Here is a 22562-nt window from a genome sequence, read left to right as displayed (position 1 = left end):
TCTGTGTTTAGTCAAGAAGAGAGACTGTTGAAGGAGTCCCAGGGAGATTAGGCAGTTGACTATTTTAGCTGCCGTCATCCCTCAAAGAGGCAGGAATTTTTTAAGTTTCATCCACAACAGAATGCCACAAACCCAGTCGTCCAGAGGCTCTTTAACAGAACGGAAGACATAGCATGGAAATGGCTGACGTATTGTAGTCAACGTCATGCTTTGTTTTTTTATTTGCCTTGCTTTTAGTAAGCCCAATGGTCCAGGTGCTTTGATTAGAGGCATGACAGACTGGAGGCATGTGCACCAAAGAATAGAAGAGCATGAGAGAGGCATGGCACATAGACAATGTGCTGAGGAATATTTTTTAAACGTGCTCCAGAGCAAGCATTGACCACCTCATTGAGGGAAGACAGCTGACAGGACACCATGAGCAGGTTAAAAAGAGATGTCAGGTGTTGGAACGTGTAGTGGAGGTTGTGAAGGTCATAGGGAAGAGAGGCTTAAGCCACAGGTAAGAGCACAATGAGGCTGCGTACAACTTGGACATTGACAGCCTCGATCATGGCAATTTTTTGGAATTGATAATATTGCTGGGGAAATATGATGTCTGCTTAAAAGAGCACCTCAGCAACATAATTGAAAAAAGTAAGCAGATCCATGCTTCAGGAACCCAAGGTAGAGGTTCTCTGATCACCTTCCTGTCAAAAACGACTGTAAATGCAGTAATTTGTGGCACACTGTGCTTTATTTTAATGTTTGAAATAACACAGTGTGTGCATATATCCTTTGGTATGTTGTGTGTTTTCGTGTATTGTGTAAATAATCATGGTGGGCTGCCAGTGTCAAAAATGCCCGGGCCGTTTCTTGGTCCCAGTCCAGCCCTGAAGCCCATCACAGGATGTTGTAGCAAACCACACATGGACTGTGTGTCTCTGTTAAATTTTCTGAAGGATCATCTTTTATCAGCTCAATCAACTCAAATAAAGCAGGGTTTGGAATTGTGGTTAAAAAGCAAGTTATTGTTGAAGCCAGGCTCTGCTCCAATCAGGAGGCTGCCTGAATAGGGCTGTGCTTAGTCTCAAATGTGAAGTTACTCCATTTTTGGTTTAAGCAAAAACTTAATAGGATCACTTTTTACTTGTCTGGCTGGAGTACAAGCCAAACAAGGTCAGTGTCCATTGATCCCCTGCAATATTTTACCCCAGAATGTGGTAAAGTGTTACAGATGGTTGAAGCCAATGACGAGACGCACCGCAGCACAATCTGCGCTTAAAAAATAACCGGTGTAGATTGCCTAAACTGACCCAGGAACAGAAGTTGTCAGTTAGCAGCTTTTTAGTGGAAAATGCACCCTCATTGGTCAGTGTGCACCAACGTGTAATACAAAGGTTTATTGTTCTGCTGGTAGCTTTCATGTCATATAGATTCACATGAAATGACCCTCTCTTTAATAAAAGAGTAAGACTTGCAAGCATGATGTGGAGCACTACAGACACATTTCTGCTTGAAATATGCCAGCAATCCCCTGAAATTGTTATTTTGTCCAAGAGTATCTAGATATGTTTGCTATCAGTAGCCTCAGCACAATCACAGAAATCCTTACAACTGCTGTGGAAACACTTCACCTGGAGGTAGATTCTGCAAACTTAAGTGTTTTGCAAAGAGACTACACAACACATTTTGAAGTCACCCAAACTATGAGATATAAGACCTTGTTGCCAACCACTTGAGAGCATGAGAGCTGCACAGACACAGTGAACAGCTTTGTTCTCATGGGTCACATTTTTGGTGCTTGTTTCTGACCTTCACATGATCCTAGTGCTAGTATTTATCTTCTGTATATCATTATTATTATTTTGGTGTTATTCTTTGTCTTGTTAGATATTTACTGTGTTCTCCAATTATTCTCTGCTGTGTTAGATTATCTCAGATGATTGATCATTCTATGGAGCTTAACCTCCTGAGTCTTTTGGGTTCATGTCTCTGCACTTCTGCAATTGTTTGTTTGTCTTTATCACCACAATCAGAGCATTTCCTCATTGCCAGATCGTCTAGGTTTGTACCTGCTCTCTCACGTTATAGCTCCCAGTGTTTTTAACCTATCCCCCCGACATAATCCCCCTTTGGACTGAAGGCCTGAAGGGGGATTTTTTGACCCGAAGGGGGATTATGTTGTGGCGATGTCTGTCTGTCTGATCCTCACATTTTTAGTAGGAATTTTGGGAAACAGTACAATTCCTTGTTATAGGTTGGTACTATGCATATGTTATGAGCCTTGCTTAACAAACCTACACACTGCCAGTTTCTTGGGTTTGTGTCTACATCACCTACCTTAAAATGTTATCAGAATGTAGCAAGCACTTGTACCAAAGCATCATTTGCCATCGGGGGGTATTGTGCTCTGATATTGTGCTTTTGTCTGCCATTTCTGAATTTGTTGTATGATAGATATGTGTGCATGGACCTTCTGCTTGTGTTTTGGATAACCCTACTGCTGCTCACTCTGAAAGTTGTCTGTTGGACTGGTCTTCCTTGTGTCTGACCTCAGCCTGCATTACTAACAAAGCCTTCTGCCTGCCATGGAGAAGTAGACCACTGAGAACTACTGCTCCCTCTTTAATTTAATACCTGTGGAAAATAAACCAGCTTTTTCCTGCCTTCCTGGTTCTCTGCATTGGGGTCCTCTGTCTAGCTATTGCACTTTGCAGCCAGCTGAAGATGCAGCAATTCACAAATATGATCATTTCTGAAATTAGAAAGCCATGTTGATTGCTGGGAGAGAATATAGCTATGTGCAAAACAGTCTCAAACTTATGTTCCAGACTTCAGAACTACAGTCAGGCAGACAAGTATAAATTTGTACATTTTCTTTTCATTAGACTTTTTTCCCTCCTGGAAAATAGCAAAAAATACAAATTCTGATTTTATACTTCACACAATGTCCTCTTTGTGAAGAAACATGAATGTGTTGCACAATGACCAGAACTTGAATTTGACACTCCAATGGCAGTATGAGGGTGACGAAGGCCCACACCAGCTTCACTTTGTAAACAATCTGCAGTCAAAAACAAAGAAAGTCAGGTATGTGACCAAGAGAGACGTTTGTCATGATGTTTGAAAAAATTCTCAATCCTCCCTTTGTCAGTAAAGCCATTTGCAAAGTGTGTATGTGTGTATAATTACAGAATGAAACTGACTGTTCTGTGAGATACGTCAGACCTTGGGTTTAAGATCTACGCTCTCTCTGGCTCTCTCAGAGAGATAATGCATATATTGAGTGATGAAGGGTTCAACAGTCGATGGTCTGTCTTTCTGTTGGCTAGAGAACAAAACGTCATTGTTTGGTCTCACCTGACTGTGGCTAACACTCTGACGCTCAACAAAGTCATCTGGAAACACGTCTATCTGCTGGAGTGTCAGAAAGAAATGGAAAAGCCCTGTTTCTGTTTTCATAACTTTCCAGCTTCAGTATGATGAGAGCCATACCAATCTTGTGTATTGTGCAGACGTACTTTGGCATTAGGATTCTGGGTGCATTCTTTTATTAGGAATGTGTTGAGCTTTATTCTTGATTTATTGCCATGTGAGATAACAATTAAAAGTGAATCACAACACATGAGCAAATAATCAAATGTGTCTGTCACTATCCTCATATCCAGCTCTTCCCTTGAAGATGGGATCCTTTGTTCCAGCCATGTGTACTTGCAGCTGAAAGCACGGACTTGCTTAAAAAGAAATAGGATGTGTTCTGAGGTTGTTTGAATGACCTATTCAGCAACATTTATATTCAACAAGCATTCATGAGAATTTCAATTTCAACGTCTCAAATCATAATTCAATTCAAGGAGCTACACACAAATAAGGTATAGACCTTTTCACCCCCCGCCCCAATGAGTAAGCACACTGGAACAAAGTGTTCCTCAGTGTTCCTCAGTGTTTTGTTGACCATAGGAAGAAACCCCCAGCAGACCAGACTTAGTGGGGTGACTATCTGCTATATGGCCATTCTAACAAGGCACAACAAAGCTGACTGCAATATTAACATAAATGTTGCAGCTAAAATGGCAACAATGACGTATAAATGAGTCCCAGTGAAACAGACTACATTGTCGCCCCATCATCCAGCATGCAGTCATCATCCCACACAGATTCAGAACCCTAAATTATTTAAATACAGATGCTCATTAGGTTGCCTAACTTAGATCCAGACAGCTCTGTTAAGTTAATCCATAGATGGTCAAGCTCACATATCAAGAAATGTGATCCATCCAAGAAAGTAATCCACATCCCTCCAACAGTTTGTACTGATCAGTGTGCCAGACTGATTGGCGCCATTGTTCTGTTTGTGAAGTTGAGATATGTAACAAGTTGAAGTTCAAAGATCTTTGTCACTTGCAAAAAACATAGCAGATAGCAGCATGTACAGACCAAGAAATTCTTTGCCCCAAGTTACCTGTGGAGCTGTTTAAACATCAACATAACTTTTAGTTCTGTGAAAATGTTATTTCTTGGTTTGCTGTGTTTGTGTATTATGCATGCAGCATCCAAACCTGAATGTTGACCCAAACTGGACTTAGTTCACCTCATATTGAGCTCCACGTGTGAGTGGTTTCCTTTGACAGCATGAGGACTCTTATTTTGGTTTCTCAAGTGGACGAGTGATTTTTAATACGTTAACTAGTGATTTTTTTTTTTTTTTTAAAGTAACTGATTTGGCTACAGTCGTAGGTATACAAATCAAAGGGAAGGAGTCTATTTTCATGTTTGTTTATTTATTTATTTATCTTTATTTAACTTACATCCATTTATTTGTGATTGTGCACTTTGAGTCATGACTTCATCTTACACTACGTTAGCATCTGGTGGCTCCTAAAGAGTTTCTTCAAAATTTTGTATTTTTTAACTTAGATCCAGTCAACAACTTCAAGTTCAAATTTTACTTTTAAAAAGCTCTGTCCTCTTTAAATCTGCAGTGATCAATCATAGATACATGCGGTCAACTTTATTCACACTGAAACAGGGGGATAATTGACATGGCATCTGGAGATGAGCAGTGGCACCAACAGGCCTCAGGGCCTGTACAGGATAAGGTCAGAGAAATGTAAGTTGCTGTATTGGAATAGGGATGTTCTTAAACTGTCAAGAGGTTGATATATAATCCTAATGCCCCGCTCACACCGGGCGCGACCAGACGCCACAAATTCGCGTCGGTTGCGTGGCGACGGACACGCCACCATCGCCCGGTGTGTCGCTCTGCTTTCACTGCGAAAATTTGCCCTAGTGCATCATCAAATAAGAGGAACTTCCATTCTGCTTGCTAGCTCCGGTTGTCAGTCAGGTTAACATGATGGACCTTGATCACACGGAACGAGTTGTTGTGGAAAGCTGATAAACGTCATGAGACATTCCCAATTCGGGGGGTGTCATTATTTGCTGCAGGAGCTGTGTCTGGATGACGGCCGCTTTCAGCGGTCCTTCTGCCTCTGCAGGACCCAGTTTGAGGACCTCCTGTCCCGTTCACGCACGCACATGTAAACGATTTAAAAAAAAAGCTCTGCTGTGGGGCTGCTCCTCGCTCTTCCCCCAAAAACTGTCATAATTGTGTTTAGAAACCAATCACCATTTGTTTTATTATACATTTGTGTAGTTAATAAATAAAATAATCTTCATGGATGATTCGCTCGCACGCACGTGAAAAAAAATCCGCTGCCCCTGCTGTGGGGCTGCTCCTTGCTCTTCCCCCAAACTCTGTCATATTTGTGAAATAAAGGACAAAAGGGTCATAAGTCCTCCTCACAGGCTGGCTACCAGAGACAGGACATGTTCACATCCAACTCAGTCACACTCCAGACATCTCCACGTCACTACATATCCAGTCCCTGATTGGTCATCACGGTGCGACAAGACGAAAAAGTTCATATTTTTCAACTTGGGGAGGAGGGCAACGCGACGTGACGCGACGCAATATCGTGCCACAAATGCGCCAATCACTCACAATTGCTTCACTCACGTCATTTCAGTCACGTCCATTGCGCTGCGTGGCTTGGCGCCACAACGCGTCCTTCCATAGGGATTACATGGCAACCTGTCGCTGCTGTCGCTTACGTCGCACCCGGTGTGAACGCGGCTTAAAAGAACAGTTTGTAGGCTTAAAACCAAACAGACATGCACTGATGTCTGTGCTCCCTTCAGCTGTGTTGCTCTGACAAATATCTGCCTCATATGTCGGTCAGTTGGACACACACAAATCTTAAATCCAAGGCAACAGAACGGGATCCAAACCAATCCTGGGTAGACTGACATATATTTGGACCTTGGATCTTCAAAATCTATACAAGACTTCCAGAGCACATGCCCCAAACCCAAGTAGAAGTGTGAAACTGTGCAGGGGGAGAACCAAGAGAAGAAATCTGCAGTCCTGTTAATTCCATTCAGTGATAATGTGTGCATTTGACAAAAAAGGTGAAATGAATAAAAGCCTGGTTCACATGACAGGATTTTAAAAATATCTTTAGGTTTCCAAAACCTGGGAGACCACACACATGAAGATAAAAAATCATGGATCTAACAGGTTTGGTCGTACAGTGTGTGGTGTTCAGCCACACGGTAAGGACAACACCACCACACACGAACAGATTTCACACACGAACATTCACAGCTCAGACAGGAAATCTCACAAAATCTCTCGAGATTAAACGTGACTTCAGAGTACACAAACTGAGGTACTTTGTGGACTATTTAAAACGGAGGGATAAACAATACAAAAAGAAAAGGTGTTCTTTAAAGGAGTGGATACAGCGCAACCACCGGACTTTCTGGTAAGTCAGAACAGCTGTTTTGATTTTATTTTCCGCTCCGTACGTCCGTCACCTTGCTTTCTGATTGGCTGCACATCACATTCAGCAGGCTGTGAGCTCGTTTTGGTCGGGGACACAAGACACACTGCGATATTGGGCCAAAAAAATCCAACATGTTGAATATCCCCGATTTGCGATCGGAGAGCTCCTGACGGCCTTCCGAGCAGATCAGAGCGCTCTGAACACACCACACACGGCAGGAATATCTGATAAGATTATCTTTAGCATCATCACGATTGTCGGGGCGTCCTTAAGATTGTCGGAAGGGGAAGATCGGGTCCGATATCGGCCTAATTATCCTGCCGTGTGATCCCGTAGTTGAATCCAGTAGGTGAAAGTTATCTTTAGTCTTTATCTGTATATAAACTAAAATATATATAAAATAAGTGGTCAGTGTTTCAAAGAATGACCAGTGGGGCCTTGTATGAAGTAGTCATCCTCCCATGGCTGACAACAGCAGGCTGTGGCTGCTTTGGAATGGAGCATTCCTCCTTTAAAAAAACAAACTGTTTGCATTTTATTCAGCTGTTCATGCATGCAAGCTTGTGTGAGTGCTCACACATAAGCCTGAAAGTCAGTCAGGTGTCAAGGTCACTGTATAACAAACATTCCTGACTCTGATTGAACACACAGATGACTAGTGGCATTCCTCCCTGTCTCAAGAACATGAGTGCTTTCTTAATAGCACCCTGTTGAGTAACAAGTGGAATGTAGGCCAAATAAGTGTCTGTGTGTGTGTGCATGCTTTGTAAATATGACTGAAAGACAAACCATTCTAGTTAATAGGAATTGATGAAGTTCCGTCATATTCCAATCTGAATTGGTTAAGTCTAGAGTGAGATGGCAGTTAATAAGTGTCTGTGTGTGTGTGCATGCTTTGTAAATATGACTGAAAGACAAACCATTCTAGTTAATAGGAACTGATGAATTTCCATCATATTCTAATCTGCATTGGTTAAGTCTAGAGTGAGATGGCAGTTACCAGCTAAAAACATCTTTGGGTTCACCAGGTGGACAGGTCCAACGCTTACTGATTGTCCCGTAATAATTCTTTGTGGAATAAATCAATGCCCTGCTTGCAGCACTTGAAGCTGATTTAGGAGTCAGAATGTCTGGGTTTGCAATCACTTCAATCAAGACTACAAGATTCAGGCTATCCACGACTGAAATTAGCCATTAGGAGGCTATCGCTTTGTAGTGAAAGTGTCAAACTTCGAGAGCAATTCACTTATCTCTTAATGACATTCATATCTGTGAGACCTTGGAATTTTACATTAAGAGACACCTGGGAAGAGTGTATGGATTTGCAAAGTTGCTGGAAAGAGAGATGGTGATATTGATACCTTTGCAAGAGAACGAAGTCCAAGTCTTTAGGCTCTCAGTGCTTGCAGTCTTATAGTATGGTTGCAAGACCTGGATGGTAACAAGTGTTCTTAAGCAACGACTGGATGACTTTGGCACAAGGTTTCTCCAGAGAATCCTCTGATACTGCTGGAATGACTTTATGCCAAACAAATCGTTACTTGATGAAACTCGGATGAAATGTACAGCTTGCATTGTTTGAGAATGTCAGCTGGCTAAGATGATATCATGTCCATGCTGCATGTTTCTTTGTTTGTGATCTAGCAGGCAGGCGTTTCAGTATTGCCAACCCCAGCAAATGCAAAAGGCCCAGGATACACACACACACACATCCCCTGGCTATGGCACATACATGGGCTCTTTCAGGACGTTGGATGGACAGGTTGTCTGCCTCTGTGGCTGCTAACCAGGTCTGAGAGTGTCTTGGGAATGTGGATGTACAAACACCCTCACCTGATGTGACCTGACTTTGGGAACGCCACAGGGCTCAAAGGCTGGGATCTTGTGACCTATGCGCAGTGCCTTTTGCTTTTTTCTCCATCTCCTGATAGCTTTTTGTTTTGCATTCTTAATGAATTTCATTTTAGTCATAGCCAGTTGCTACTTGAGTTACTCTGCCTTTACTTTGTTGAAGGATGTTTATATCCCTTTCTTTGAAGTTGTTTGGTGATGAATATGCCATTGAAACCTGTGCATTCAGATGTCATTGAGTTCACATTTGTTTTTCAGCCATGTAATTATTCCTGAATTGCTAATCAGCCTCTAGCATTTATGTACTTCACCAGCTATTCTAAGAAAGGTAGATCAGTGATTGAAAATGATCAGATCTGGACTAAGGTCTACCTTTGGATGGAGTGGAAAATGAGTTATTTATTTCATCGTTTATTTTGTCATATATAACCGGTAACTTTAAAATAAAAATGTATTTTATGGCTTTTTTTTGTTTAATACAAAATGCACTTTTTCTCAAACGTGACCGTGTGGAGAAAACAAATGAACCCTTCTTCTTCTTTTGTGCAATATAAGGGCAGCCGGCATGTTTGTTACATTGCTGCCACCTGCTGCATCAGTCCGTTATAGCAGTACAAAATCCTCTTGATGAGTCCAGTGTCTTTCAAATATTTAAAAAGCCAAAACTTCCCCTTCTCACTTGACCTTATGGCTAAAATAGTTCCTACAGAACGGGCTTTACAATTGATTTCCTTCAGTTTTTACTCTTTAATCGATAAACCATTCTAAACTCACATATTTTGCCTGAATTCTGAAATCATCCTGCATCAATTTTTTTTTTTTTTTTTTTGGTGAATTTCATGGAATGCAGTACAGCCGGTGCACAGGATGTGTGCAAACTCACATAGTGTGATTTAGGAATTTATTATAGGGCAGTAATTTGTAAGCATACATTTTACATGCAATTATTAAGTCACTGTTTTATACCACAAATGTTGTTTTGATAGGTTTTAATGGCTTTAAATGATTTACACATACTTGCATGACATTCCAGTGTATTTCAGAGCTCATTGCAGGTTAAGGAAAGACTTGAAGAATAGTTTTGGCAAGTTCAGTAATATCTGTCCAATGCTATGGCTTTTATAGTAAGTGCGTGTGCTATAGCATGAGGCAGGTATCACTGAAATAAGATCTACATAGACAGATTGTTTTATTACAGTAAGGTTTCCACATACCCCAACATACAAAAAATATAAAATGGGAATTCATGCAATTAGTTCTCTGCAGTGGCCCCGAAATGCCTCTAAATGCTCAAAACCTGTGGCTCCCCACCAGGGGCACTGCCCCTAGACACTGCTTGGGGCCTACGGCGGCCCCCGCGCCCCCAACGATTTTCAGAGTTTTTTTTCTTTGTCCATTCTCATCCCTGCCTCTAGTCTTTAATCTAGTTTTAGGCACCTCAAGCAACAGTTGGTCATAAGACCTTAAGGCTCTGGTTGGGGTATAACAAAAAAGAAACTCGGAAAGGTACACCATGCCAGGCCACTGAGGGCTTTAAAAACAATTGAAAGAAGTTTAAAATCAACACTATAATGGGCTGGAAGCCTGTGAAAAGTGTCCAAAACTGTCATAATGTGATCATACTTTTTCTTTCCCGAAAGAAGACAAGCAGCAGCATTCTGACTAAGCTGAAGGCTGTTTCGAGAAGTCTGATCCAAGCCAACGTACAGAGAGTTACAATAATCTAGTCTACTTGTAACAAGGGAATGGATAACCTTCTCAAGGTCAATTCAAGAGAAGTAGGGCTTGAATAATCAACTAAATAAGGGAATATTCCTTATTTAGCTGGTGTGGCCTGTTCCTGGGTCTATCTAACAACACCCTAGGCTTTTCATTTACTTCACATGAGTCAGATGAGCTTATTTGTTGAATCAGAACTGGAACAAATTGGTTAATTAATTCATTTTCTGTACCCACTTATTCCAATTAAGGGTTATTGGGGGGGCTCGACCCTATCTCAGCAGTCATTAGGTGAGAGACAGGGTACACCCTGATTGGGGCGCCAGTCAATCACAAGGCCATGTGTAGACAGACGAACACATTCCCTTCACACCTCCCATCAATTTAAAATTTCCAGTTCACCTAACCTGCACTTCTTTGTAAGTGGAAGGAAGTCAGAGCACCCAGAAGGAACCCACAGAAAAACTGTGAGAACATGCAGTCTCCACACAGGACCAGGTGGGAAGTGATCCCTGGACCGTCTTGCTGTGAGGCAACAGTGCTAAATACTAAACCACCGTGCTGCTGAAATTTGTTCAAATACAGTAAAATGCATTACAATAACAGATTAAAGAAGGGATCTGTTCTCACGTGGAGTTGTGAAACATTACTATTGAACTAAAGGTGCCTCTTTGGTAAGTGATGAATTGCCTTGAAGACCAAAACAGACCCTCTCTTCTACCTGTATAGCAAAGAGTCTGACATGGAAATATGCAAATGATACGAAGGAGTGTTGATGCGGAAAATGCTGTAACTGTTCTCAGTAATCACAGGTTGACAGCTTCAACACGAACTGAGATGGAAATTGGACCTTAGAAAATTTGTGGAACCATCCTGCCACACCAGTTCTGCTGAACTAGTCACATTTATTTTAGATAGACTCTTAAAAATTCATCAGAGTAATTAGCAATTTAGCCATGCATTTTAAAGAGTTGAAATTGATACTAGATATGCACAGTCAGTCCCCATTGCATCAAAAGAGATGTGAGTTTTGCAGCAAATGGTGGCTGTGATTGCATCACTTTTTTTGGATTAGTGGTATTTTGTTATTGGTACCTTGGCTTATGTTTGTAACACTCAACACAAAAATTGTGGGAATTTGGGGGAAAAAAATCTCCAAGGTTGCACAAAATGTAATGGTTGCTAAAATTTCATTAAACATCCAGATGAGACTAAAAAAAAAATCCATGTGATCATTATTACATTTTGTCAGACTATAAATAACAAAAGATAAATATATAAACAAATTATGCATTAAAAAATTTAGTTTAATAGTTAGAAGTACTTGCTTATTTTGGACTTCTTTTGAAGAGACCAGCTTGTTCTTGCAGGCAGGCATGCTTGTTTGTCTGAGGTAATCTGGCAACGTTGCTGGAGAGATTTGGTTTTGGTCTGGCACCTTCCTGAGTGACCTTGTGTACTGTTTTAAACATTGTTATACAGTATCTCAACCACACTGCTGACTCATTCAGATAAAAGAACACTTACCACAAAAACAGCTTCATTTCCCACAGTGCAGCACAGTATGAAGGGGGAGGGTTGTGTGGTGAGTCGGGATTCACCAAGAAAGACTGACTGTCATGCCATCCTCTGTTGGTTGGAGGAGATGAGGGTGGTTGTTGTTTCTCCATGGCACAGATTTGGACTCTGTGAGTTACAGTTGTATGTAAAACTTTGGGCAGCACTGATGATTTCCATGATTTTCTTTTATAAATCATTGGTTGTTTGGATCAGCAATTTCAGTTAAATATATCATATAGCAGACAAACACAGTGATATTTGAGCAGAGAAATGAAGTTTATAGGATTTACAGAAAGTGTGCAATAATTCTTTAAACAAAATTAGGTAGGTGCATAAATTTGGGCACCCAAACAGAAAGAATACATCAGCATTTAGTAGATCCACCTTTTGCAGAAATAACAGCTTCTAAACACTTCCTATAGCTTCCAATGAGAGTCTGGATTCTGGTTGAATTCTTCTTTACAAAACATCTCCAGTTTAGTCAGGTTTGTTGGTTTCTGAGCATGGACAGCCCGCTTAAAATCACACCACAGATTTTCAATAATATTCAGGTCTGGGGAGTGAGATGGCCATTCCAGAATGTTGTACTTGTTCCTCTGCATGAATGTCTTAGTAGATTTTGAGCAGTGTTTAGGGTTGTTGTCTTGTTGAAAGATCCAGCCCTGGCGTAACTTCAACTTTGTCAATGATTCATGAACATTGTTCTCAAGAATCTACTGCTATTGACTGGAATCCATGTGACCCTCAACTTTAACCAGATTCCCAGTACCTGCACTGGCCACACAGCCAGATAGTAGCAAGTGTTTTTCTTGGAATACTGTGTTCTTTTTCAGTAATGCATACTGCCCCTTGATATGTACAAATAACTCAATTTTAGTTTCATCAGTCCACAGCACACTGGACTGTGCTGCATCCCTGGACAACAAAAACCCCAAATCACCCATACCCAGGCACATGCACTCACCAAGTACATGTGCCTACCCATGAACAGTTTGCAGTGTGCTGGGTAAACATAACAAGGTTGCACTACAAAACATTTAACATAAAATGGCATTTCTTTTGAGCAGATATATAACATTTTTCTCAATTAACATATGAGGTGTACTTTCACCATGTGTACTGACACATGCATGTGCACAAGCACATTTCTTCAGAGCAAACAAAACATAATTTCAGTTTACCTGTGTTTGCAGTAAATACAAAATTAAACAATACAACCAATGAGGTGTACTAACACCTATGCATACTAAACACAAGCATTGGCACTGTTAAATAAGATGATGCTGATACTTACATTTTCCTCTGATTTTCATCATTTGCATATTCATCGAATATACATCTTTAATACATTGTTTTAAATTGAACTGGATTCGTACATTCTTTGACGTTATCATCTAAGTTATTCCATAAGTTAACACCACAACGTGAGATGCATTTGCTTTTTAATGAAGTGCGGTTGCACTGTTTTTTGAAATTTAAATTTCCTCTTAAGTTGTATCCCCTCTCGATCTCCAAATAGTTTTTGGATGTTGCCTGGTAGCAAGTGATGTCTTGCTTTAAACATTATTTGGATGGTTTTGAAGTTCAGCAAGGCCCTGAATTTTAGTCATTTTGACTTTAAAAACAGTAGATTTGTATGATCTCTGTATCCCAAATTCCAAATGCATTTTCCACCACACAACACATGAGACAACCTGTAGCTGTGATTCTGGGAGCGATGAGAGAAAGGCTTCATCAGCCAAACCCTGAGAACAAATGCACCATTGGCTACGAAATGATTATTTTACGTATATAGCATGGTGTCAAGCGGGAAAAAGCGGGACACATTGGCACAATGAATTGTGCAGCAGTGCAGGGATCAAATTCATGCAAGTGTCAAGGTGGCTAAACACTTGGAGGCACTCCCGCTGTGCATAGCTGTAACCTTGATTGCCACAACAGTGAAACTCTTTCATTCTTCCTGTTAACATTTGATGACTTATTTCCAGCCTTTAGTACACGCTGATAAAACACAGGTGCAAATATGAAACTGTAGGGGCACTTTCTGTTTTGTAAACTCTGTCAGTTGAACAGTAAAGTCACAATTTGTGCTCACATATCTGTTGCACTTTATTATGATCATTTGTAAATGACATTTTTTAAATGCAACTATCTGCTTCTCTGCTTGAAATGAAAGCCACTGGTAGTTTCTCATTAGAAACTCAGCTGTTTGCTTCGCTGCTGATAACCTTCTCCACCAGCAGAACTGTCAAGCTGCTGGAATGCAATTATCGAAAAAATTGGGCCCATGAATGTGTCAAAAACAGAAGCTGTGCTGACAGGCTAATACGTTTAACAGTGACGGGGGAACAAACCCTTAAAATTTCACTCAGTCATCACAGACAAAGCATTGTCAGTGTGGAACATCCAAAGTTTCAGTGTTCACCAGTAAGTACATCACTGTGCCAACTGACAGGCAGAAAACATGGTGCAGTAATGTAATCTTTGATAGATGATACAGCAAGTCATCTGAAAGTAACAAAGAGCTGCTGGCAACTTTTTTAAGTTCTTGGGAAACTGGCCAGTCGCATAAAGAAATAGAATATTCAGTAGCGGTCCATTTTCAGGTCGGTCTTGTCTTTCATTGTGTTTCCACTTGTTTGACACTTGGAGATCTGTGCCATTTGTTTTGAGCTGATGGGAAGTGAATTCTGAGAATTGCATGATTGTGAATTTCATTATTACTATCTGAATCTGAAAGGAGGTTATCAGTCCTCTTATAATCCATTGGATAAGAAAAAAATAACAAGCAGGTATACACAATGAATGAATATTAGCGCATACTAGCCATGCAAACAGCTGATCAGATTCTTGTCCACAAACAGAAAATTCTGTGCAAGGTTGCCACTTACAACATGGGAGATCAGTAACATATATCCCTGATGGAACTTTTAAGAGTTGAGGAAAAGGCTCAAACACTTGGATTACTAAAACCAGATAGAATCATTTATTCTGTAATGTGCATGAACCTCCAGCCGTGGTTATGGAGTCTGGTCCGAAGGAGAGAAAGAGGAAATATCAGGATATGTTGTGATTCCGCTGCTGTCTTTTTCTCCTGATGCAGAAAATTGTGGGGCACAACATGAATGGCATAATACATGTCTACAGTCAGATCGACTATTTTGAGCAACACTTGCAAACACACGTCTTTCTCTTTTCTTTTTCTTTAACATGTAAAAGTGAGGATACACCAATCAGAATGATTCTTTGCTCAATGGAATCCTTCATATAAATATACCCAATGTTCTGGATCATCTATAAAGCCTTGGTCCCACCAAGTAATGAAGCCATGAATAATGAGCCACGTATGGATTTGTCAGAAATGTCAGTGATTATTCGAATAATGATCCACATATAAATCTGTCACGTATCCGGTGCGAAGAAGCCTCTATGTCCCTTCTAAGTACCTCGCATGTGCCAGGTATCAGCCTCTAATGAGCCACTACTGACCTGTCATTTGAGCCCTGTCTATCCTCGAATGGCTCATGTTGCCACATATGATCCATGTAGCGCCATGTAACACGATGTTGGTGCACGTTTAGGCATGAGTTTGGTCCAAACCTCCACCCCTCCCACACTAGGTCCCTTTAAAGTGTAGGTTTTCAGTTCACAACATCCATTCAAGATGTCACATTTTTTTAACGCAGTCCAAAAAAGGCACTCCTGCACAGTCCGGCAGTGTGCACATCTGTGCGTCAGGCTGCAGTTCACCTGTGTTACAGAGTCATTAAATGCAGCAGTTCTACGTTGCACCCAGTGCCAAGTTGAAAAAATGATGAAAGAAAAAGAACTACTGTGGAGAGGTTTCTCTGACACCCCCCCCCCCCCCCCCCCCCCAAAAAAAAAACAAACACCACAATGAGGTGGCCGCTTTAATTATATGCACCCGTACCTGTGATCCACACAGGTGCGGGACAGTCTCCTCTTTCTCTCATTGGCTTTATTTCTTCCATGGCTTTACAGTCATTTTGACACTGGTGATCCAACTTTTAGCTTTGTGATTGTTCGTTTTTGTCTGCAAAATCACTCTTTTGGCGCTCGCGTTCTGCGTTAATGATCATCCTCATTTTGACACCGGTGATCCAGCTTTTAACTTTGTGTTTGTCTGATATTGTCTGCAAAATCACTCTTATGCCCGCTCGCATTCTGCGTAAATGCTCGTCTTCATTTTGACACCGATGATCCAACTTTTAACTTTGTGTTCGTTACTGTCTGCAGAAACGCTCTTTTGCACGCTGGTATTCTGCGTAAATGCTCGTATTGAGTGCGAGTCATTGTGCCAGTGCATACACAGTGGAGCTCATCTGATCCATAATATCAAGATGTTAAATCTATCATAAACATACTGCTTATAAAGAAGGAATGAATGTGCAACTGTTTTACCATGCTGTTACAACATAAACATCTGTAATGGTTCTCTCTGATTCCAGAAGCGATTAGAGGTGTTTTCAACATCCAAACTGTGACATAAAATGTTTAATTCACTACAAAATAATTATTTTATATACAGCGTCCGGCACACAAAGCAGGTGGGATTGTCACAGCGAAGTGCGCGAGAGGGCGGAGCCTGTACAAAATAGCCTGTCCTGTCCTTGTAGCCACCAGGTGCTCAGATAATGGGCTTCTAATAGGATGAATAATGAACCACACACCATCTTTTTTTTGCTATGAGAGGGTTTATTCAACTATCATGGGAGAATGGTGACTCTGAGAGGCTGTTAGAGGAAGTATATTCGGTTAATGAAGCTCATCTCTGAGCGTGGCACTAATTTCAGGATGTTCAAATTTAGCAACAACAGCGTGGGACAGTTTGTGTGAGCGTTACTACAAGTACTAACAAGAATTGTAGATGCATGTTTATGGTGAGGACAAGGCTGCTAAAAACCCATTATCCCAGCACCTGGCAGCTACGAGGACCAGACAGGTTATTTTGGACAGGCTCAGCCCTCTTGTGCACAATTCCACCTGCTTTGTGCGCCAGATGCTGTATATAAAATAATTATTTTGTAGCAGATTAATCATCTTCTGTCAGTTTGGATGTTGATAACACCTTTAATCGCTTCTGGAATCACAGAGAAATGTTTCATCTGGACCCTTTTTGTCCCCTCTCTCTCCTGCTCCATGAAGTGGAGAACGTATTTTGGAACAGCTTAAAAGGTAACTATTTTTTATTGTAATGGCTTGGTAAAACAGTTGCGTGTTCATTCCTTCTTTATGAGCTGCAGTAAAAGTATGTTTGATAGATTTAACATCTTGTTATAATGGATCAGATGAGCAATGACTCATGCTCAAAAAGAGCATTTACGCAAAACGCCAGCTCGAAAAAGAGTCAAGTATTTGCAGTCAATAATGCCTGAACACAAAGTTCAAAGTTGGATCGCGGTGTCAAAAGTGTGTTTAAAACCACGGATGGAAAGGAAGCCAGCGAGTAGGAGCGCAAAGGTGACTTGTCCAAGAATGCAGAACGGCAGCGCATGCAAAAGAGTGATTTCAGACATTAACGGACGAACACAAAGTTCAAAGTTGGATCACGGTGTCAAAATGCCTGTTAAGCCGCAGAGGAAATAAATTCAGCAAGAGGAAGCACTGAGGTGACTGTCCAGGAACGTGTGGCTCAGTTCTAGCTGGTCTTGTGAATTTAATGACTCTGTGAACAGCAGCCTGGCGCACACCCGACTGACTGTACTAGAGCGTATATTTTTGGACTGCCTTTAAAAAATGTGACAACATCTTGAATGGATGGTGTGAATTGAAAACCCACTCTTAAAGGGACCAAGTGTGGGAGGGCTGGAGGTTTGGACCAAACCCATGCCAAACGTGCACCAGTGACGCATTATCATGATGCTACATGGATCATACGCGGCTTGACGTGGATCATATGCGGCGACACGAGCCATTTGAGGCTGGACGGGGCTCAAATGACAGGTCAGTTGTGGCTCACTACCTGGCACGTGTGAGGTACTTAGAGGCACAATGAGGCTTCTTCATAATGGATACGTAATAGATGAAAATGCGGATCATTCATCAAATAATCGCTGACACACCCATGTGTGGCTCATTATTCATGGATTATTATTCGGTGGGACCGAAACTTTAGAGAGATTTATTTAATATCAGATTTCCACTGAGACTGTCTGGTCTTCTAGTGGGAATGATAAACTTGGGTATCATCTGCATAGCATAGTAGCAATGGGAGAAGTTATGCAAGTGGATAATCAGACCCAGGGAGATTGTGTATATAGCAAAGTGAAGGGCCCCTAACACCCCTGTGAAGAGGATGTGAGATGCGGGCAGCTGTCAAAGTCCACAATATGTTAAGTGAATGCCCAGTGAGGTGTGACTGAAAAGATAAATGCACTTTGCCTGAGAGGCCTGTGTTTGAGAGTACAAACAGTAGTATGTGATAGTTAACTGTTTTGAAAGGATTTAAGTCAAGCAGGATATACACTGAAGATTGAGCTGCCACTCTTGCAGTTTAAGGCCACTGTCACAGACAGCAGAGTCTTTTCAATGTGGTGGCCCCTTTTAAAGCCTGATTGATCTGAATCTGGAAGGTTATTTTGTGAGAACAAATATGTAACCTGTTTAGCTTTGGATAGGAATGAAGTAGGCCAGACTGGCCAACAGTTCTCAACCTGAGTAGGTTTGACAGAAGGCTTTTTAAGCAGAGCTGTTGCCTGGGCTGAATTAAAAGTGGTCTGAAATGTACCAGAAGCCAGAAAAGCATTTATCACGGGTGATTGCTGGAGATATGGCTTGAAGAAGAGTGGCAGGAATGGAGTCCAGTGGGCATGTAGTAAGATGCCTACATGTCAGGAGTACCTGGCTCTCAGAGGATTGAATTCCAGAAATGATGTGGAACAAACTGGAGACAGCAGAGAAGTACACAATAGGACTGCTGCATTTAACACAATTAAAATGTGTAAAATCCCAAGGATTTGGCCTCCATCCAGATGTACTCCAAAATGAGAATTTTTGTTCTAAGATATTTTCTAAAACAGTGCTTGAGTAATGTTTGAGACAAAGTCAAGCAAATCAGAGTTGTTTCTATGAGTTGGTTCTCTCATTGTACCTGTTAGATGATTTGACACCAGTGTAAACATCAAAAACATTTTGTACACAGAGAGATGTTCAAGTCATGTCTCCAATTTGCTGATGAAACCTTTGTCTAAAATCCATTCCTTACAGATAACTACCCTGTGAGTGGCTCTGATGGAAAGACTGAGTCAGTGGCAAACCTTCAACCACAGCAGTCACTCAGCTCACTACAGTCCAGCTCTCCTGGTCCCAAACGCTCTGGGAATACACTGAGAAAATGGCTGACCAGTCCAGTCCGTCGCCTCAGTCACAGCAGCTCCATCAAGAAACTTCCCAACAACAAGCAAAAGAAATCTGGTAATCTTCAAGCTGAATCTTATACTCCCATCACACTAGAGCATGAATGAGCCCGAATGCTGTACGAAAGAGGATTTGAGCCACATTCAGGCAAATTCAAGCTGCATTCGAACTCCTCGTACAGCAGTCTTGCAGTAGTCGGCACATTCGTGCCAGAGCACATGCACTGTACACTCATGATGCGCTCATGTTGGAAAACAATTGAACGGCAGTCAAGGTGCAGTCATGCCACAATCGGACTGCAGTCGTAATATTTGTACGACAATTCGTACGCAGTTGAAGCATTCGGAGCTCTTTCAAGGGGCTATGGGAATTGATCGAGCATGTAGAGTCCTGGCCGAATCTCGCAATTGCGCCTCAGTTCATGGTTTAGATGTCATTCGACATCCAGCAGTGGGACATGGCAGGTTTTCAAAAGTTCGGACCACGGTGCTTGCTCTGCCACACACCTCCCCTTGTTTGCCTTCCACCCACACCTCGGGTGACATGTATGGCATTGGAGTTGCATTCTGCATATTCCTGCTGCATTCAGCAATGTGGGGTTTCGTGCTGTGCTCTTTTACTGTGTCTTTTTATTTTGTTTTCATTTTGTCGTGTTACGTGCTGTGTTGTCTGCATTCGACCTGCACTCTGGGTATTCGACCTGGATTCGGAAGCTGCTGCACTCCAAATGTGCGCGAATCATTTGAGGCAGCTTAGACACACATTCTGGGTATTCATACGGCATTCGTACACGGCTGTACAAATGTCTGTCCCTCATGAATGTGGCTCAAATGTTGGCTGTTTTTCCCATTTGGGCTGATTTCGTGTTTCATTCGTGCTAAGTGTGACAGAGTCATAATGTATGCCAGGTAGGTATTTTTGTGACAAATTCTTCGTGTGTTAAGAAAATGTCATCAGCAGTGACAGAATAATGAGGCATTAGGAATGCTTGAGGACGCCTGTCGCTGACTTGTTCCAAAGTGATTTGAAGCAGTCTGCATGGGTGGAGTGTAAAGTGACTGCATCACAGCCTTGTCAATGCGGAAATGTTATTTTCTCTAAATTATGTTTTTCTTTGTTGTTTTCAAAAAGTGTTTAAGAAATATCTCCATCTACGCAAAGCTGCTGAAAACGCTGTGGTACATATGCAAGGCCTGTGTGTAATGATGTAATGCTTCCACAAAAAGGGAGAAGATTACATGGAGCATGCGCATGAGCAACCGATGCAAGGAGCAGTAACCTGCTTATTTTGCTCAGTTGATTCAGACTTTCTTGGGCAAACACAACACTCCAGTGATTCGTCAGGCTTTGAATGCTCCTGATATGGCTCTCTCTGATATGCTTCCATCAATGGTAGAACCGCTGGGAGAAGTGTGTGTGTGTGTGTGTGTGTGTGTGTGTGTGTGTGTGTGTGTGTGTGTGTGTGTGTGTGTGTGTGTGTGTGTGTGTGTGTGTGTGTGTGTGTGTGTGTGTGTGACAGTAAGGAGCCTGATGAATCACAGAAGTGTTGTGTTTGTCCAGGAAAGCCTGAATTAGCTGATCAGAATGAGTGGCTGCAGGACTTCCAGACACAGTTGCTTCTCCTCTGCTCTCAGTGGCTTCGGCACAACTTTCCCTGACCCTCTCCGCATCCCAAAATTCAGTGCAATGTACTGAGCCTATGCTAATCCTCAGTCTTCCGCACTGCTTGCAAGTTGACATGACAGTCATCCATGGCGAAAGTCTGCATTCTGTTAATCACTTGGTCATTTCAGTTTGTGGATGGCCTCAAGTCATCATGTAACAGAAAATGAGAATCCGACTGCTGCTCAAAACACGTCTTAATTCCAAGGCTTCCTGTTTGTGACTGATATGCTCTGCGGACGAGGAAAAAATTCACGCTTGTGCAAAAAGGTTCCCTACACCTCCGCACCAAATGACAACTCGTATTCTTCATTTGGTTACGTGAGATAAATTATGGTCAGATACTTTTGGGATGCACCTCGTATTTATCTGACTGACATTTATGACTTTTATGATGGCTTTTATTATTTTAATTGTTGGCTATTTATTGCATTTTGTGGATATATGTTTGTTATACAGACTTTTATTGCCACTATTGGCTTGGATGATGTGAAACAAAGTTCATTGTAATTTTTTTTAAACATCAGTATATTATCTTTTGAAAATCCACTTTACTTTTTGACAGGACCAGGAGCAGGGAAGGAGGAGAACAGGAAGAGCATTGACCTGGGACAGCCAGAATTTAGCCTTCATGATGACATCACTGATGAGGTAAGAAATCAGATTCAAATCTACTGCATCGCTATCACTTTTTGATGGGATTTTAGAAAACATTTTGCTTGAGCATAATGTGTGTCACCTTTCAAAATTCCCAGTGTCTTCTGAAGGTATTGAGGCACCAAGGCCAGTTAATTTGCTTTTGATTGAGAATATTTGTGTCCAAGATCAAGAGATCATTATGAGAAGTTACAGCCCACTCCTCCTGCTCCTATTCACTGCTAATTAAATAAGTCAGATGTGCTCAGCCAGTTAAGAGCCGGAAATCACCAGACTTGACTTTTCAACTGTTTTTGCAGCAGGTAGACATGGGTTATATTCAAATATAGATACTACCTTAGGGTATATTGGTAGACAAAAAGTAGTACCTTCAATCCAGGTGTATGAGTCGTAGTGTGGTGTTTCCCCCAGAATTTTAACACATTACTATATAGTAGCAGGCGTCTGTAATTTTAGAGCCAAACTATCCAAAAACTTCACTGAAGTGAATTTTCAGTAATGTACAGAAGAAATATCAGCACAAATAGATAACGTACTCATAAAATAACTAAACTAAGACCAATCCCAGTGTTATGCACAATATATCATATACAAATTCTCACATGGAATATGCACACTTAAAAAAATAACAAAACTAATACTTTGTGAGACAAAGTGCAATATGAGTATGTATAAGACTAGAAGAAACCTTAATATCAATAAACATGCACATAAATCACCAATAATTAAAACTGAATTCTTCAAGAGGCCTCATAACTCTGTGTCACATTCGTGCTTACAGAGAAGCAGAAGAAATAAAACATGCCATAGTACAAGTTGCACCAGCTAAAAAAACAGATCTCCCGTGAAGAGGAAAAGCTGATATATAATTCACACCTTTTTTTCTGTATTATCAGCGCTTTAATT

General features: G+C 41.3%; 1 protein-coding gene across 2 annotated transcripts in view; it reads left to right on the top strand.

Annotated features, from left to right (window-relative positions):
• kalrna (kalirin RhoGEF kinase a) overlaps positions 1 to 22562 on the top strand; it is a 609141-nt gene that overhangs the window by 465435 nt on the left and 121144 nt on the right. For both annotated transcript variants that reach the window (XM_034186645.1, XM_034186644.1), the window contains exons 41-42: positions 19188 to 19394; positions 21565 to 21650. In XM_034186645.1, coding sequence (XP_034042536.1) covers positions 19188 to 19394; positions 21565 to 21650 — 293 coding nt within the window. The remainder of the gene's footprint in view (positions 1 to 19187; positions 19395 to 21564; positions 21651 to 22562) is intronic.

Source organism: Thalassophryne amazonica, chromosome 14 (genome assembly GCF_902500255.1).
Source record: "Thalassophryne amazonica chromosome 14, fThaAma1.1, whole genome shotgun sequence".
Classification (NCBI taxonomy): Eukaryota; Metazoa; Chordata; class Actinopteri; order Batrachoidiformes; family Batrachoididae; genus Thalassophryne; species Thalassophryne amazonica.
Note: the sequence above shows the minus strand (reverse complement) of the source record. Positions and strands in the feature narration are given on the sequence as shown.